Raw genomic sequence first — 19,666 nt, 5'->3', positions numbered from 1 at the left:
TTGACGGAGGGAGATACACTCTGTATTTGGGTCTGCGAGTCTAAGTGCCGGGAGGGCATATGATTCGATGTTCAAGAGAAGGAAGAGGAAGAGGAAGAAGTCATAGTTGTTGACTAGGTCTCTATTTTCTTTTCTATGTATGATGCTAGCATTTTAATGAACAATTGCTATGTTTCTTTGCTGATTTATATTCATGTCATATTTGCGACTAATTCACAACGCCAAACACAAGCCAAGTAATTCACAAAATCTAATAACCAAAACATTACTACAAACATAGAAGAAAATCTTTGCAGGAACATTTCAAACAGTAACTAGGAAACAATTAGACTACTCAAAGATAATTTTTGCAAGTAAAAAATATAGAACAACAACGACAAGCCTGTTGAATTTGGCTTTTGCACAGTCCCTCTCTTCCTTAATTTCCTTCAATTTTTGTTTCAATGAATCATACTTGCCTCTAAGTTCCTTCATTTTATATTTCAATGTATCCCTCTCGTCTTCAACCTCTTTAAGCTTCTCCTTCAAAAGCTCAACCTCTGGAGATGGATCAATCCATTTAAAATAGCCACATCCACCCTTATCCTGCATAAAAGTAAAAGAAAATTATGAACACAACAAATCCGAAAAAATGACCGAAAATCAAATTTCCAAAAATCAAAATTTTAAAATAGGTACTCACTTTTAGCATCTTGCAACCAAAGAATCTACGACCTGTGTTGTTAATTGTTCTCAAAGTTCTTACATTACAAGAATTACCACAATTACAAATAACATTTTCATCTATAATCCCTGAATTTTGTGACATTGCTATGAAGAAGAGAGAACCAAGACAGAAATAAGAGACAATATAGCCAACAACAACTATAAATCGAGAGACAAGGACGAAAAAAATTGAACTGAAACAAGAGAGAGAAACGGGGGAGAAAGGAGGAGAAAGGGGAGAGAGAAACGACTGAGAAAGGAGAAAGGAGAAAGGAGAGATTTTGAAATTTTTGGAATTGGGGTTTTAAATTTAGGGTTATTAAAAAAAAGGGTACGTTGGAGTTGCCATATAAGCAACAACACAACCCTTCACGCACCCATTTTGCATGCAGCACACACGAGCTGCCATGTAGGAAAAAGGTGCTTACGTGATATAAATTCAGGGTAGTTTAGGTAGTCAATAGGTACAACCTCCGATTTAGGTAGCCATGAGAAAAATGTGGTAAAGTTTAGGCGGCTATCTATGACTTTTGCCAAAACTTTGTCATGGGTGAGACATAAATATGACATGGTGTGTGAGGAATAATTTTATTATAATTATATTGTGAGCCCCACCACTTTATGCTGTTTCTACTCTTCTTTTCGTCTTCATGTTTTTTTGTCATTTCTCTCTCCTCTTTCCTATTTTTTCTCATTTTCTTTTTTATCATCAATTTTAAAATTAATTCTATTATATGCGGATCAATTTTTTTTAAGATATTCTTCCATTTTTTTCAATTTTTCTTAAAAAATCAGTTCAACTCCGTACAAGTTTAAAAGAAAATAATTGACACTTAAAAAAAAAAATTAGTATAAAAACTAATAACCAAAATTAAATGTAGGATAGTTTTAAAAGTAAAAACACCTTAGAAAATTTATTGGAATTCTTTGTTTCCTTTTCTTTTGGTATATATTATTCAAGTTGCTACATTGTGTACCCGAGAAATTCAAAGTTCTAAGTGTCATCAAAGTAGACCCTGAATTTAGTAGTGTGCAAAAATCGGTTTAACCGATAAACTGAACAAAAAAAAAGTTATTGGTTTAGCAACCTATTTGGTTAATGATTTTTTAAGTTTTATGGACTACCAGCTCGATTTCAAATTTTAAGTTCTATTAACAGGAAATTTATTGGAATTATCTTTTTTTCTTTTGTATATATTCAATTCAAAGTTGCTACATAAGAATTTTCTTTTAGTATATATTCCATTCAAAGTTGGTACATTCTACACTCGAGAAATTCAAAGTCCTAAGTGTCATGAAAGTAGGCCATGAATTTAGGGGTGTGCAAAAATCGGTTTAATCGATAAAATGAACAGGAAAAACGTTATTGGTTTAGCAATCTATTTGGTTAATGATTTTTTAAATTTTATCGGACTACCAGCTCGATTTCAATTTTTAAGTTCTATTAACAGTTAAACCGATGACCCAATAAGGACATAGGTTCAAACACGTTACTGGTTCAATTTACCGGTTAAACCAATTGTCTTCGAACACAATTCGTTTGGCCTCCTACATCTTTCACAGAGAAAATATCACTGAAACATGCTTATTAAAGGTAATTTTAGTAAGATTTTATGTCCTTATTGGGTTATCGGTTTAACTGTTAATAGAACTTATAATTTGAAATCGAGTCGGTAGTCCATAAAACTTAAAAAAATCATTAACCAAATAGATTGCTGAACAAATAACTTTTTTTTTGGTTCAGTTTATCGATTAAACCAATTTTTGCACACCACTAAATTCAGGGTCTACTTTGATGACACTTAGAACTTTGAATTTCTTGGGTACAAAATGTTGCAACTTTGAATAATATATACCAAAAGAAAAAGGAAAAAAAGAATTCCAATAAATTTCCTAAGGTGTTTTTACTTTTAAAAGTATCCTACATTCATTTTTTATTATCAATTTTTACATTTTTTTTGGAGTGCCAATTATTTTGTTTTAAACTTGTACAGAGTTTAACTGATTTTTTAAGAAAAAATTGAAAATCTAAATAATAAAATGGAAGAATAACTTAAAAAAATTGATCAACGTATAATAGAAATTGATGAAAAAAAAAGAGAAAAAATAAGAAAGACGAGAGAGAAATGACAAAAAACATGAAAGAAGAAAAGAAGAGCAGGAAGAGCATAATGTGGTGGGGCCACAATATAATTGTAATAAAATACTCTCTCACACACCATGTCATATTTATGCCTCACCCATTATAAAGTTTTTCGGAACTTGTGCATCTTTCACCTATATTTTGAATTAGGGTAATGCTGAATGTGTAGAATTTATGGGCAAAAAATATAAAAAGTCGTTATTGTCCTTATTAGTTTTTAGCTCCAAATACCCTTCTTTTCCCTCCAATAAGCTTCCCTTCAAAAAAGTATTAGTAACTACTCTGCATGCTCACCTTTTATCTTCCCAATACATTATATCTAAATTATTTATAATTTCAAATAGTTAGCCTTAAAAGTCAATTGAAAATTCTTATGTATATTTGAATTATTTTTGAATCATTTATATTTTTAAAATTTATTTACTAATTTGAATTATGATAATTTATTTATTACACTATGAAATAATATAATACACGTCATATATATTTTAAATTATGAAATAATATAATACACATCATATATTTTACCAGTAAACTTTTCTGCATTTTACATACTCATCATCTTCTGTACATTTTACCAGTAAACAATTTACCTATAACTCACATTTTTGCAGACATGTTCCTATATATTTTAAATTTAAGCAACGAGCTCTCTTACATTATGAATTTATAATGCTATAATTTAAAAGTAAATAATTGACTCCTCTACACACACACTCTCTTAAATATTGAATGATTAACCATCTCATATTTGAAGTTTTGTTTTACTTATACTAAGAATTATGTTAATTGAGTTAAATATTTTTAATTAAAAATAATATATTCAAATTGTATCTTCACCTTAAGTTACACAGGGGATGGAATTAAAAGAGACCTTTGAGTTATTTATTCAAGGAACAAGGATAGAAGTTCTAAAAATTGAGTAAAAAGGTCTCTTTCTTATTGAGGATAAGCTCATTTAAAAGATAAGTTTTGATATACCCCTAAGTTTTTTAATTTACACAAAGTCCCAAATATAAAAGCATTTTTTACCAGAAAAAAATAAAATCTTGTAAAAAAAATTCTTCTTCCTCCTCTACAGAACCTGCACCATTCCTTTTTTTCTTCCTCCTCTGTGCAACCACACGCCACTTCTATCTCACCTTCTTTCTTCTGCATCTGAATTGGTGGGGGTTCTTTTTTAATTATTTAAATTAATGTAGATTTATCTTTATTGTCTAGTTCTTGAAATTGTTTGTCAATTCAATGTGGATATTACTTCAAAAAAGATATTATGTGCATTCTAGTGATTTAACATAAGTAGAAAAATTATTTTAACATTCTTCATCTGTATGTATTTCAGCTGTGGTAGTTTCAACTAAGGTATTTGAAAAATTACAAAGTTATTTATACAAAGAAGCAACATATATCAGTTTCATGCATAAACAACTTATTAATTGCTTAAACAATTCTAAGGTTGTTTAAACAAACTTATAGTTGTTTTAATAAAATATATGTTTACATAGAGAACCTGCACGTACAGGCTCCATATATTATAAACAATCAAAATGTTGTTTAAACAACTTTTTGTAGTTGTTTACACAAATAACCTGCAGAATACCTTCTGATTGTTTATACAAAATACTTTGTTCATGTGTAATGACAACATTATAAATTGGTTTGGGGATGACTTTGGATGAGTAATTTATTATATTTTTCAATATTATACTCTAGAACATACATATTTTGTATATGCAGGCACATTCCATTTGGTGCCATTGAAATTTTTGTGGAGATTTTTTCTGAGCTTTTGGAGAAAAATACTTCATCGCGCACCAGGAATACATATGTGTAATAGGAAACACCAATCCAACGACTAGTTAACATCACATTTATTGAATTAATGATAATTAACATCAATCGAATTTTACTAGTAGATTAACACCTAATTAATGTGTGTTTATTAATAATGTAATGAAGAATTAAATGTAAGTCAATGTAAACAACCGCATGTTGTTTAAATAACAGGGAGTTGTTTAGTGTAATCAACTTGTGATTGTTTAAACGACTTGCTGGTTGTTTAGACAATAATGAGTTGTTTATAGAATCGCCCAATTAATTTTCACATTATCACTAGATGAATAGGTTATTGTTAAAATTATTAGTAAAATCGCTCGATTGATGTCTAATTGCAATCAAATCATCCTCAAGTTAAGGTTTAGCTATCCGTATAAAAGACTCATTTGATGTTCAATTGTTATATAGTCAATAAGTTAACATTTGATTATTCATAGAATCACACAATTAAATGTTCAATTATCATTATATCTACAAGTTATTGTTAAATTATCAGTAGAATCACTCGACGACAACAACAATATACCCAGTGTAGTCCCACAAGTGGGGTCTGGGAGGGTAGGATGTAGGCAGACCTTATCCCTACCTTTTGAGGGATAGTGTCACGACCCTACTCGTGGGTCTAGCGGGCATCCACACTAACCCTCCTGGTGGGCGAACCCTCCCTTTACTTAACCGTTTTTAGTTATCACATGCGGAAATTAAGTAATGAAAGCAGTCTCAATATCATAGGTAAATACTAAAAAGCGGTCTCAATATCATAGGTAAACACTAAGTGCGGAAATACAAACGACACCCTAAAGAACTGGTCAAGGCATAGTACAAGAGCCACTGATAAAACTACATAAGTCTGAAATGATAAACTACATAAGTGTCAGAAATACTGTCTCAAAATAGAAAGACAGATATCATAAGAGAAAAGTTTTCTAGGCCGCGGATCTGGAACATGGCTTACCCTGGAAACACAACGAGAAGCCGCGGGAATCACCCCCGAGGTGCTGATGTGGATTTTTTGATGAACTCTGCACTCAAAAGGGAGTACAACAAGATAGTATCAGTACAAACACTATGTACTGGTAGGTATCATAGGACAACAACAATTAGTTCACATATATGAAGAAAGAAATCAACAAGTAGACATGTAAGTAATCAAGTACAATCACTAAGCATATTCACGTAAAACTCACAGTATTAGGAACCACAATAGATTCCATTAATCTCAAGTCATAGCCTAGGTAGAAGTCTCTAATCCTTGAGTCCATCAAGTCTCTAAGTAAACACTTAGTAAGCACATATAAACTCCAATGAATCATCACACATGAAATCAATGCGGAAACGTACCGTGCAATGATATGAAGTCAATAAACAGAACCAATGATATGAGTGGATGTAATATGAATGCATGCGCAATGCAATGCAATACACTGGTCAACTATCTCATACCGTACACACATGCTAGGGACGAAAATCCTCCACGTATCAATATTCATGACCTATGGGGGACTTGCAAAATCTATGTACCAGTCACTTCGTACATAGCCCAGAGTTGACTTCCATAATATTAGCCACTCTACACACAGCCCAAATGTGACTTCTATAATACTAGCCACTCTGCACACAGCCCAGAGGTAACTTTCATCTTCCACTTTATTATCATACGTTTCCCTACTCTTTTTTCCATCAAGTTTTCCTTTAGAACCACATCACATGACCATGAGAAATGCAAGATGAAATGCATGCATGAATGTCGAATGCAATAATAATCATAGGAGTGAATAACCATAACAAAATCCATACATCAACTACCAATACAAGCTTATTTCCAAATCTATGCAATGCCATGTCCGGAACAATTTTCCTTTGGACCACGTAAGTAAACATCAAATAATGTATGCATAAGATGCCCTATGAAATATGCATGTAGCAAACACCAGAACAAGAAGCCTCAGATGTTTCACTTTCTCACTTATCATTATTAATATCAAATCATAGTTCAAACCATTGTATCATATGAAATGAGAATGTATGTCGTGCATGGTGACCTCATTAACTGTAAATCATAATCAGGATCTCATTCGAGTCTTATCATAAGTATAAATCACAATCTCACTATTAATCTCATTATCCTCCATTTTTAGATGATAGGTGACATAACTAGGGAGAGGTGAATGCAACAGATATCGCAACATAGCAGTTCAGGTGACTCGCCCAACATATCACAATCGGCGACAAGCCCAAATAAGATAATACGGCACAAGCCCACTTAGTCAACAATAATACAAATCTAAGAGTTTCCATCCCAACTTCATACCCGAAGGCCTAACATGCTTTCCCTGTCAACATCTACTTCTACATATGCTTCGCTAACTGGAATCTATCCAAAAGGTAAGCCGTAACCTATCTCGATGCCAAGCTGGTGCCACGAACCGTCAAACGTGAGCCTTTCCCTTCCGTACAGCCTCTGAACACTCAAGTCTAGTCATTATCAAAATCTAAGTTAGAAACGGAGATTAACGATAACTATAGTGCTATACATTCCTCCAAATTGAAATCGACTTTAGATCAGGGGGAAATCGGACCCACAAGGGTAAAACGGAAATTTCAAGAGCGGAAATAGTAATCTAACGTTCTAGAAGTTAAATTCTACTCTACAATTGCTAATTAGGCTCAATTAGTGATCAATTTCACCATTCAAAAGAAAAACCCCTAATTTAGGCATAATACCTAGTTTTCCATAATCAATTCTTTAACCCAAATTAGAGATTCAAGCTTATTATCTACTAATCCACAAGATTTCATGATTAGAATAGCAAGATTCATCAATTAAACTTATATTTATAGCCTAAGAATCAAATATCAAACTTAAGGTTAAAACTCATCTTCTCCAACTAGCCTCACTAGATTCCACCATAGATTCTAGCTTTAGGAAGGTAAATAATAAACATGAACAAGGTGAAGGAAACTTACCCAAATGAAACAACTCTGAATACTCTTCAAATCACCCCTGAGTCACTTAGAGAATTAATTTTGGGAATGGGAAAAGAGTGGTTCGAAATAGGACATTTAATACTTCTGATTCCGCAATGTTCGCTCCAGCGGACAATGTTCCGGTGGAGAACCATTCGCTGAGGCGGATCTCATTAAAGTGATAGGAATCCGTGCCTGCGGGTCAAGTCTAGCTGGGGCCTGAAAAGTCTCGTTGGGGTGAGACACCAAAAACTAGCAAAATTCAGGTTTTCACTAGTTCACCCTAGATCCCAACATCCACCCGTGGCCTTCTAGATACAAACCAGACATGTAAACATACGTAAAAACTCACTACAAACTTATTTGGGGCCTTGAAATTCTCAACGGAGGTCTATTTGACTGGGTCAACCCCCCCAACGGTCGAAACCAACTTTCCATCCATTAGTACAAAATGCTCCTGAATGCCTCGGGAATCGAACTTAATACCACACCAAGTCATAATTGACCCTCTGGACCTCACGGAATCGATAGAATTATACAAAAAAGTCTGTTTACCCAAAAGTCAACTATTGCTCAAACCTTTTTCACTTTAAAGCTCTAATTTCCTCAAATCAGGATAATACTTGCCCGTTGACCTCGGGAGTCGCATCACCCATCCTCGCAGTTCAAAATCATTCTAACAGGGCTCAGGAAAGAGTGAACAGGGGTAAATGGGTCAAAATGTCATAACGACCAAATGATTCGTTACATCAGATACCAATTAAACAATTGTTCGTCCTCGAACGAAGAAAGAGAGTACGAAAGCTGATTGTAACTGAGGACTCTTTATTATAACCACACGGAAGCCTCCGCGGCAAGAAGTACGCCACTATCACTGCTCGTTCACCTTATCAGTCAAAAATTCCTTTAACTTTGCTCAAAGACCCAATTTTCGTATTTTCCATTCTTGAAATTTCTTTCATAACTAATCCCTGAATATAAGAATTGCCTCCGCTTGAATTCTCTGATTCGATAAAACACAACTATGAACACGATCGATGGGTCCCACATATATTTCCCAAACTACACAACCCTTTAAATATTGCCACAAACCATAGCCCACTCTGAACCAGGAAGATATTCGGATTCCGTTAACCTTCTTTCGCACCTTCTAAAGCCGTTCTTCACACCATGATTTCTCATAGACACATAAACACAAGACACAAGCCCAAAACCATTACTTACTCTTCGCTAGAAAAGAATCCTCTTGCTTCCTCTGAGAACTCTAAGCTATTCCATCAAAACTGATCTTGCTCAAACCTGATTTCGCCAATTCCAAGTCTATTAATTCCGTAACTCATTGTTGAAACTACTTTAGCCAAAACTCATCGCCCAAGCCTTCTTAAATCTTCGAATCACCACATTGGAAGAATACCCACTAATTACCTTGCCGAGTCCAAGCCCGTAGAGAACAATCTAATCGCTCCAAAGACTTCTCACAACCATAGTACCTCCTCAAATCATTACCAAGTACCGACGTAAACCATTATAACTGTACGAATAGCTGCCCCCAGTAAAATATCATCAAATCTACTAGCAAACCCCGATAAAGCTCGGTAAACCTATCATACCTCAATTCTGAACTGAAACACATATGATCCTTAAAGGTGATTTACTAGGAAACCCATAAGTCCTTACAATTATTTGTCATGATGAAATGATATAGCCACAAATTTATTGTTGTGACAAAACTCGTAGCTAATCACTATTCTTATCACGAGTTGAAATTTATTATAGCAATAGTAATATTTAGGCCCCATTAAATAATTTGTTCATACAATTGAAGTTACTATGAAAATAGTAATAATTTAATATAATCCCAATAAATTATTTGCAACAAATCTTTACCGTTATATGAATAGTTATAGAAATTTGTATGCATATGTTCTTTAAGAGAGATCTCTACATTTTGATATGTATAATTGCGTGCCTAAACAAGTTCTTACATGGTATCATAAAATCAAATATCATCAAATCAATATCTAAATTGAAGACAAATTCATAAAATAAATGCAGAAAGTAAATTAAAGAGACAAATTTTATGATCAAATAACCCTAGATGAGAAATAAATATTATACACTTCATTACTCGAACCTCTTCTATCAAACGATACGTTTATAGAGCTATTGTAATTAGAGGTTTTCATCTTTCGATTCAGTTTGATTAAATTTTATGAGATCTTAATTGCAAGTTTAAAAAATAATTTAAATTATATCTAATTAAGTTTGATTAATTATTAATATCAAATTTAAACAAAATCCACTAACTTTATTAAGACAAACTCAAGCTTCATCTTGAATAAATTTTAAATATAATTTGAATAAGTAATGGTTAGATGTAACCTTCTAAGAAGTAATTATATCGAATTTAAATTACAAAATTTCACTTAGTCGTGCTCAAGATCATCTTGATCAAGATCATCTTGATCAAGTGCTCTGAGAATAATAATTTGGCTCAAACATGTTCTATTGGGACAATATCTTTATCAATCTAGTGTATTTAGGTGTTGATCGTTCCATTTGATCCAATTTTACATGGTCTTATTTGTCATTGTCAAATATAATTTAAATAAATAGTTAAATTATATCTAATAAAATATAATTGACTATTTAAATTAGATTTAAACAAAACTAAACTAAGGCTCGCTTCTTCATCCTGAACAAGTACTTCAAGAATTATTTATTTTACTCGGTACGTCTATTATTAAAATAATTATTACTATTAAAATAATACCTTAACCGATCTAATGTAATTAAATGTTCATATATTGTTTGATTCGATTTAATTTTACGAGATATTACTTTTAATTGTAAGTTTAAATATAATTTAAATAAATAGGTAATTTTGACGACTCGTTTAGTCGTTTTGCATTTTTGGACTCTTTTTCGCTAAAATATCATTTTTGTAGTTTTAAAAAGTTTTCTTGACTTGCGGGAATTGGCGGCACGGTAATTTAATTGACGAGTACTTTTTGAAATATATTTATTTAATGTGTGTAAATAGTTTATTCATAGGAATATGAGTTTCACACACATAAGATAAAAGTTGGTAAATGAAGTATTTGACAGAATGACTATGTGTTGACACCCAATTTTGTCCCGCCTTCCCCCTCGAAATACCTATTTTTCGCTTCCAATATTTTGACGACTTCAAATATAATTATTTGCATTTTCTTTACTATAATTATTAGCTTTTATTAATACCGACATTTCATTATCCTTTCATTATCTTTACTACCGTCACTACTACCATTATTATTATTATTATTATTATTATTACTATTATCGTTATTATTATTATTTGTTATTATTATTACCAGTATTTGCGTTACAGCATCTTACCACCTTCTGCATACGCATCGCATTTATTTCGCACAATTAAATGATAGCGTTTATTTATTGCTAAAATATTATTGTACGGCTATTACCGCATCAATAATTTTATTACCTGAGCCCTAATAATTACATATTTTGTATCAGGTAAAATTTTGTCACACTCAGCATATGGTTAATTAAAATGGGTCTTTTATTTAAATTTAGAAGCCAAACTATTTTCTTGCACTCAGTCCATTTTAATTTACCAGCCCAAATCAGCCCATACCCAGTCCAAATTTCGACCAGCTCTGTCGTTTAACAAGGAACCATAATGGTTCCTTGTTCATTTCTTCACCTTCATGCCGCCACCCCCCTGCTCTCTCATCGCCTCCTTTCTCTCTCTATCCCACGCTCCCCTCTGACACCCCCACTCCCCTCTGCCGCCTCCACTCCACCATGCCCTGTCCCCCCACGTTGCCACTGCCACCCCACTTCCTTTGTCCCCCCACGCTCACTGCCATCCCCATTCCCCAAAGTTCCCCACGCGTATTTCCTTATTTATTCAACACAATGCAAAGCAAAACCCTATAAATAGGCGCGTTTGAATCGTTTGAAAGGCCCTTTTCTTGGTGACGAAAATTCCCTTAAAGCAAAGAGTTGGTGCATTTTGAATACCCCGCAAATACGAGTGTTTAATCGCTCAAGCCATTCTTTTGAAAAATATTAATTTTCTCTAATCTTACTGATATCGTCACAAATAAGCATTCTGTTTTTTTTTTTTTTGCTTCGGGTGTTGGTCTGAATTCGAATGTACGCAAGTTCGATTTTCGTGGTGCTTCGAGGTTAGATCCAAACCTTCGCCTCATTTCGCTGCACCCGAAGAAGGTTAGTAAGCTTCCCTCTTTTAGCATAATTTAGCCTTTTATTTGTATTTTTGTTTATATGTGTTAAGTTGATTAGCTACGACAATCGTTAGTATAACTAGGAAGATATGTGCTAAGTGCTAGCCTTGTTTGGTCGTGTTGTCCTAATTGCTAATGATAGCCATGTTTAAAGAGTAATTTAAATATCAGTTTAGGTCTTTAGATTTAAGCATGTCAACTGATTAGTTTAATCAGCATTATGCCTATTTTAGCTCATGTTCCATATATTGTTTAGTTTACTGTCTTGTTTAGCTGCACCTCTCTGCTATTTTCTTAGTTGAATCCACTTCCATTATGCTAAGAACATGATATCAGTAGCTCTTCGACCACGTTTAGAAAGTATCTCTCCTGTCTAGTTCTATCTATGCCATTAAATTCATTAATACAGAGTATGATGCATGTTTAATGGTCACTAGTGGTTTATACATTATTGGTAATTTATGTGAGTTGGATCAATGGTATTTAAAGGGGTTTTGAGCCTTCATGTGACTAGCATAAGATCTGTTTTTGGGAAGGTATTTGCAAGTATAGATAAAATATGATGTGTTCTTGTGTCATCAGTGTCCAAAATGTGTTTTTTGTGCTTTATACGCTTGTTAGTTAACTGCCAGATCAGTCTATTAGCTGTTAGTGTTAATAGATATTGTGATAGTTCCTGCTGGGATTAGGCTTAGAAGTTTCACCTATGTCCAGCATATAAATTAGTTGGATAGTTTATAAACGTTAGGGTGATCTTGAATAAACTCTTAAATTTACAAGTTATTACTTGTAGAACTCATTGGCAGATTTATAGAAATCCTTAAAGCTGTGTTCTTCTTAGTTTAGCTTGATTGGTTCTTATCCTCAACCTTTGTGTCTAACCTCAAATGTGCTAGAATGAGGATTTTAAATGATAAATAAGATCCAAAAGAAAAATTGTTTATGCTTACATCATGGCCATATCTGTTAATTCTCGTAATCAAAGAATAGTGTGTGTACTCTTAGTTGCTATGTAGAAGAGGTTTTGAATTCCAAAAATATTCAAAATGAAGAACGTATGTTTTAATTATTATATATTCTTTGCAAAACATAACTTTATGTGAAGATCATTTGCTAATTGTTATTTCTCTCATTTTTTTCTTCTACATGTACACATCGGAGCAAACGGAGTCTTAATTCGGGACTTTATCAAAACAAAGTCTCAAGATGAGACTCGGCACATCCCTCCATATAGTCATCTCGTGTTGCAATTCTTAAATCACCTCGGGCAGGCGAAACTCATCAGAGATCTCCTGCGTCATTTTATTCTTTTTGTTTCTTATCATTCATTTCCTCTCATCCATCTTTATTATTGCTAATTTGTCTGTGTTTTGGATTGTGTGCGGTTTAAAATTAGGTGCAGAATCTATGATTCACGTAGGATTAGAAAGGGGTAGATTTTACCGTTTAGGATCACCGCTCTGAACATTAAGTACTTATTTTCACCATATAGAGTGCATTATTCATATAATAACACTTTAAACTTTGTTAGTTATAAGTTATCTTTTTTTTTTTCTTCAAAGGTACTTTCTTAAATTTTTGAACCTTAATTAATTAACCTAAGTTTGGCTGGATAACCGTAGTTAACGGATTCTAAAGGATGCCTAACCCCTTCCCTTTAGGATAATATAGAACCCTTACCTAGAATTATATTGGTTAAGCAGGCTATTGACGGAGGTTTAGTTTTCAACTTTGCCTTAGTTAACCTCTAGGTGTCCTAATTCACCGTTAAATTAATTAGGTGGCGACTCCTTAAAATAAAGCAATTTGGGAATCTCTAATATGTTGTACTCCGCTTTCACCCTGTTAAAATGGGGTATAACAGCTTGGCGACTCCGCTGGGGACTTTAGGTTCTAACCATAACAAACTTAGGTTAATAATTAATTTGTTGGATGTTTGGTTATTTTCTTTATGTTTGCTTTTGTTGTTACCTTGTTTGTTTCTTTTATGTTCTTTTAAGTGATTGCTTTATTATGTAAAATTTTCTATGGAATAATATGTTACTGCTTTCCTTAAACTGGCATTCCGGTCATATTTCCTCCACTTTTGGAAAACTCACACTATCACACGTACACGCGAGGTGTGTTTTGCGCACCCATAATTTTTTTTTCGTAGAATCCAAATTGTAGGAGAGTTGGCGTATGCGCGGGGTGCCCGAGTAACGGGGACCGCGTATCCTTTTCAGTCGAGTAGTCCGCTCGGGAACCCTGTATCTAGTAAGCCAAATCTCAGAAAACCTTAAGATAAAGCTTTGCCACCAATTTTATTAAGTCATGCATGCATAAGCCTTAGGTGGGTCGGTCCTTGGTATCGACTCCACAATTAGGAAACCTACCACATTGTTGACGAGTTTCATAACCCAACGACCGTAAGCATATTATGTGTAACGTGATAATGATAGAAGGATCCAAGCCTAATCATGACATATCGAGTTTGGGAATTATTTCCTTTTGTAGGATAAGTTCTGCCATAATGTAGCATTATGTGTTCTTCATATGCCTTGTCTAATGTGTAGATTTATATGTTTGAAATAGTATTCAACATAGTATCGAGCCTTCTTTAGTTTTAAAGCCGTGAGGATTAGCAATGTCTTAAAATTGATATGAATACTCTTTCGAATGTTAATACACTTTAGTCACAACTTCGATTTGTTAAATTCAAAGAAAGAGTAAGCTTGAGTTTCAGGTCTGTTACGATTAAAACCTGGGATCTGTCTAGTAATTAGATGAGTACGCAGCTCATAAGGATTGTTTAGTTCATTTTTTTCAATTGTTACAGACCTGTTTAATATAAATCAGACCTGAATTGGTGTTCGCATTGGTTGTCAGTCAGTCTATGTTAGGTTTTGTCGCATATTTGCTTAGTTTAGCTATTCAGTCAAATAAATGTTTGTTCATTCTGTTTGCATCTTGTTTGAGTGCTTTAGTTTGAGTGTCTATCTGTGAAGTGTTGAGTGTTTATCTATTAAGTTACACCACGTCTAGACTGCTGAAGTTGTCTGGCCATTTAGTTAAGAATCTTCAAGTTTAGAGTAGCGGTACCGCGTTTGAATCTCGTTTATGAGGCTTTGTTAAATAAACATGGTTGATATGCATATGTTCACTCTTGCTTAAATAGTCAGATAAAACGTCATTGCGTAGGTGTTCAAGGGTGATTATGTTATGATCAGGAGCATATGTTGATGTTGGTTGCTAGTCTTTTATTGTCTCAGTTGACTTGAATCATAATAGGTTGGATAGGGTAATATGTGCATGTGTTTCTGTTGACTTAGCTAATAGGTGCATATGTTTCTGTTTGGGATTTTGATAGTCTTGATTTTGCAGTTCTGCCAAGTGCTGTGTGTAAAAACATGATTATTATGAACATGAGGGATATTTGCTTGCTTAAAAATGATTAGCAATTTTCTCGTGTGTTTAATATTAGTAGTTGCAGCACTGATAGTTAGTGTGTTTCAATTATATGTTTACTTTTCCCAAACCAGTGCAGAAGTATTAAAACTCAGTCCATGAATTTCATAGCTGAAATTGTAAAGTTGATCTGTGAAAGATTTTTGCTGAAAGGTCCTTTTCTCTTTGTCGCTCAAAATTCGATGTAATTTGGTTAAAATTCATGGAGAATTTAATCCCGACCATGAGCAGATTTCTTTATCTGTTGAGGTGTGTTTGAAGCTGTGCATGTGCATCTCGGGAGACTAAGAGACTAAGTTATGTTTGTCATCCCTCCAAATAATATCTTTTATTTTCTGTCTCTAGCCTAGCATATGGCTGGCATTAGTAGTATGATTCCTTGAATATGAGCATGACTAATTAGAGAGGGGATATCCATTTTTGAATATCATCCGAAGCATGACTACAGTCCTCATTTTGTTCTTTCAAGCATGATGCTAGTTAGCTTGGATCTCTTGAATAAGTTAGAACTTGGGGAGTTCTGGTTATGATGTGGACTGTGCTGACAGAATCAGAATTTTGAAACTTGACTCTTTTAATTAGCTTAAACAATTTTCAAGCTTTAAACCAAATCTACTAATCAGTAGAGAAGGTATATTCGTTAGTCTTATCTTGTTAAAAACCTTCCTTGTTTGGGATACTCCTCCTTCACCCATCTTTCTCTTTGCATGACTTGGGGAGTTTTAACTCCTAATTGTTCTTGGGCTGCGTGGGCTGCTGGTATGCTTGGCCACACCTTGAGAAGTTGCTGTTATGTTTACTCAGTTGTGCTACTGATGCCTTGACAAAACTGCTGCTTCTTTTCTACAATTCGAGGGGATCTCTGCTGCAGCTTTTAGCTGAGTTTTGCTACAATTTTACTGCTGATTCAAAGTGCTAAATTTGAGAAAAACTGATGAAATCAAACCATCATTGTCTTGCCTCTTAATTCTCTACTGTTGCATTTGAACTGACCATTTGTTTCCTTTTGGACAAAACCATTGCTGCACACTTGAGTTATTGCTATACTTGGTGAATTTGTTGCTTAGCTGGAACCTGAGTGAAAATGACGGTTTATACTCAAATGCTCTTAAAGTCTGCTCCATCTCAATACCCTCGGTTACTGTTTGATAAGCTACTGGCTGAATATGAAAATTGTAGCTAAACATTCTGTCGTTATTCAGAATTGTTGTTGTGTTATACCTGAGAGTATAAATGAAAGTTGGGGAACACTTATGGGATTGGTTAAGCCTTCTTCGATAGCCTGCCATGCTTGGGGTTCTAGAAACCTCTCTGATCTTGCGCGGCATCGAAAATATGAAGGTAGTAACCCCCTAAGTTTCCTTATTCCTTAAACCTTTGCAGACATAGTTGACCACACTTTGAAAGCTGATGCTATATTTGGCTTAGCATTGTCACAACTTACACCTTGATGTGCTATCCTGCTCACTGCATTGTGATGCCATTATGCTTATCCTTTGGGGCAGCTGATATCTGTCTTTTCAAGGCTGTTATTAAGTTTGTTCTTGGAGGCTGTTGTTGCTGTTTGGGGTGGCTGCTGGTTACTTTAATACGAAACAAACACTACACTGGAGAAGCAAATAAATTGGGGCTGCACTTTGCTACAAATTATTACCCTTTTGAAGCAAGACATTGCTGTGAATAGCTAATGCCTTTGAGGGTTTGGTCTATTGTGTAAATCTGTATTCTAGGGCACCTTTGACATAGAAATATTCTCATTACTGCCTATTGTTATATTTGCCATCTGGGTTGCTTTATTTGGACAATGTTGTACTATCTTCGAAACCTCTCATATCGATGCCGTTTAGAAGGACAAACTGCTACCATTTATTACACTGCTTTGCTGCTATGTTTCTGGCTTGTTGTGGTTACTTATTCCTGCCTTCAAAAGCACACTACCACTGCTCTCAAACTCTGGTTGTTTGTTCCTTGTTTGGCTAAATGGTTGCTGCTTTCAAGAGGAAGCTGTTATTGCTTTTGAGTTCTAAAAGTTGCTGCCAATACTGCAGTTTAAGAAGCAGCAACTACCACATGTTTTTTGGTTTGCTAGTGTCACTACATTTTACTGCTTTGTTGAAGTTCAGGGTACTTTATATCAAAGAAGTCGATCCCTTTGTTCTGGTTATTCGTGCACTATCTGAGTGTGTTTAAGTATCCGTTTGATTGTTCTTGATTAATGAGTATGGAGGAGACACTGGAAAAACGAAGTGCATACAGAAAGTTGATGGGATATGCTTAAGGTATGGTGAACAGTTTCTAGCGCGATACGGTTTAGAGGGGTCACAGAAGTGGTTTAACATAGCTATCACGCTAAGTTTCATTTGGTTATAGGTTTTTGTGTTTTCTGATTATCTGGTATAGATCCCGCAGAAGCAAATGTTGAAAAGAATGACTAACAAATTTTCTTTCATCTATGAAAATCCAAGTACATTAATTTGTATTTTAACTGTTGTTCATATTGCTGCAACGTTTTTAGATACTTTTCCCATGCAAAATTGTCCAAATGAAACCTTCAGTATCCCTTTTCTTTCTTAAATTCAAGAAGAGTTGCTTTCAACTCCAACTTGCTTATCAGCCGCAAAAAAAAAAAAAAAAAAAAACGTCATTTGAGTTAAAATAATGGAAAAATGAAGTCATTACAAGTAAAGGTACAATAGATGACTCAACTTGTCTAGTAGTAGTACTAGCTAAAGGAATATTTTAAAGTGTAACCCATTGCAGCATTTACCACTTTGTCACTTTGTATTGTTTTACAAAGAAGATTAACATTATTTTATATATTGCGGGAGAGGCAGTACTTCAATTTTTGGTATTTTATCATAGCTAAAGACTTGACAAAGTCTTCAATAGCAGAGTTTAGGCCTGCTTTCTACCAGTAATTTAAGTTGTTTAATTTAATTAAAGCTAATTGCTAAAGGCTAAAGACTTGTTTAATTTAAGTTGCACCTGCTAAAGGCCTAATTTTGTAGAACTAAGGAGGAAAAGGATACCAACTGGTTTCCTTAAGGCTAAAGTCGTGTTGGTGTTAACCGGAGAACCAAATGGTGCCTTGAACCATCTAGTTTTCTTTGATATTGGTATGTGTAGTAGCATGAGGGGCAAATTTATATAAGAGTTGATCTCACAATCTTTTCTTCTTTTGGTTTACGGGTGGAATTTTTCTATTAGGATTCTAATTTAATTAAGTTTCGCCTGGGTTGAGAGTGCTTATTGCGTTTGGACGTCGTCATGGAAAGACAATTCGGATAAAACATTCTCGCTTTGGGACCATGGTTGTCACTCCCGAGATGTGAGATCAAATGACGAACATAATGCAATATTTGGGAAGTACGGGAGCAGGGCCTAGCAATGACGGAGCATCATCTTCAGTTCCGCCGTCAACGTGATCTAAGCGCAAAGCTTTAGGCCAAGTTCTAGTATTGTTTTACACTATAGCATCTTTTTTGTATTTTAGTTTTACTGTCTCATCAATGCACTCGCTTTTGTTATTTTTATGAAACTTGGCCTTTTATTTCCAAACTCAAGTGTGTCAGTTAAATGGCTTGGATCCCTCTATCATAATCTCGAATATTTGGTGTTAGGCCTACCTCTGGCATAAAGAGGTCCCTGCATATTAGGACGTGTTATTAATGTTTGTGTTGTAAACTTTGTAAGTCATTTGCTTGCTTACTTGCTAAGTGATTTACTGGAGTTTATTTGTAATATGCTCGCTTTTGAATTTATTTGCGATTATTTGATGCTAAGATAATTACTTGATGCTAAGATAATTACTTGAATTTATTTCCTACTTGCTTATTTTTAAATCTTTAGAGGTTGCCTAGCATTGAACATTGCGTTGGCTGCGAATCTGCGTTAAGGACAAAATACAATGGCAAAAAGATTTGAGTCATTCAACACCGGTATGGGTTTGGTGCAAGAACAAAACGATAGCAAGGGAAAGGTGGTTCGAAAAAATATTGTAGCCAATTTGGGAAATACCTTAAGCCTTCTTCTAACACAACCTCAACTTCCAGCAACGTTTCCTTAGCCATTTCGCCTCACTTAGATCCTACCTATACCATTCCACAAATGCCTTCAACCTACACTCCCAATCAAGTATCAATAATTCCTGATCCTCAATTTTCCATAACCACCACTCAATTTGAGAAAAGTAAGAAAAACGAACTGGCAATATCCCCATATAGGAGGCCTGGAAAGGAAATCAAGTCGCTTTGCCATGAAGATTTGGGAAAAGAACTCCACAATTTGAGGAAAGTCATTAATGAAGAGTTTT

The 19,666-nt window shown here is 34.3% G+C and overlaps 1 protein-coding gene across 1 annotated transcript; it reads right to left on the bottom strand.

The window, feature by feature from the left end:
• Positions 1-330: 330 nt before the first annotated feature.
• LOC132637270 (uncharacterized) lies at positions 331-808 on the bottom strand. Its single transcript, XM_060354382.1, has 2 exons — positions 683-808; positions 331-585 (listed from the first exon to the last, which is right to left on the bottom strand). Exons 1-2 carry the CDS (start codon positions 806-808, stop codon positions 331-333), a joined length of 381 nt encoding a protein of 126 aa, XP_060210365.1.
• Between the last annotated feature and the right edge of the window lie 18,858 nt (positions 809-19,666).

Source organism: Lycium barbarum, chromosome 4, assembly GCF_019175385.1.
Source record: "Lycium barbarum isolate Lr01 chromosome 4, ASM1917538v2, whole genome shotgun sequence".
Classification (NCBI taxonomy): domain Eukaryota; kingdom Viridiplantae; phylum Streptophyta; class Magnoliopsida; order Solanales; family Solanaceae; genus Lycium; species Lycium barbarum.
Note: the sequence above shows the minus strand (reverse complement) of the source record. Positions and strands in the feature narration are given on the sequence as shown.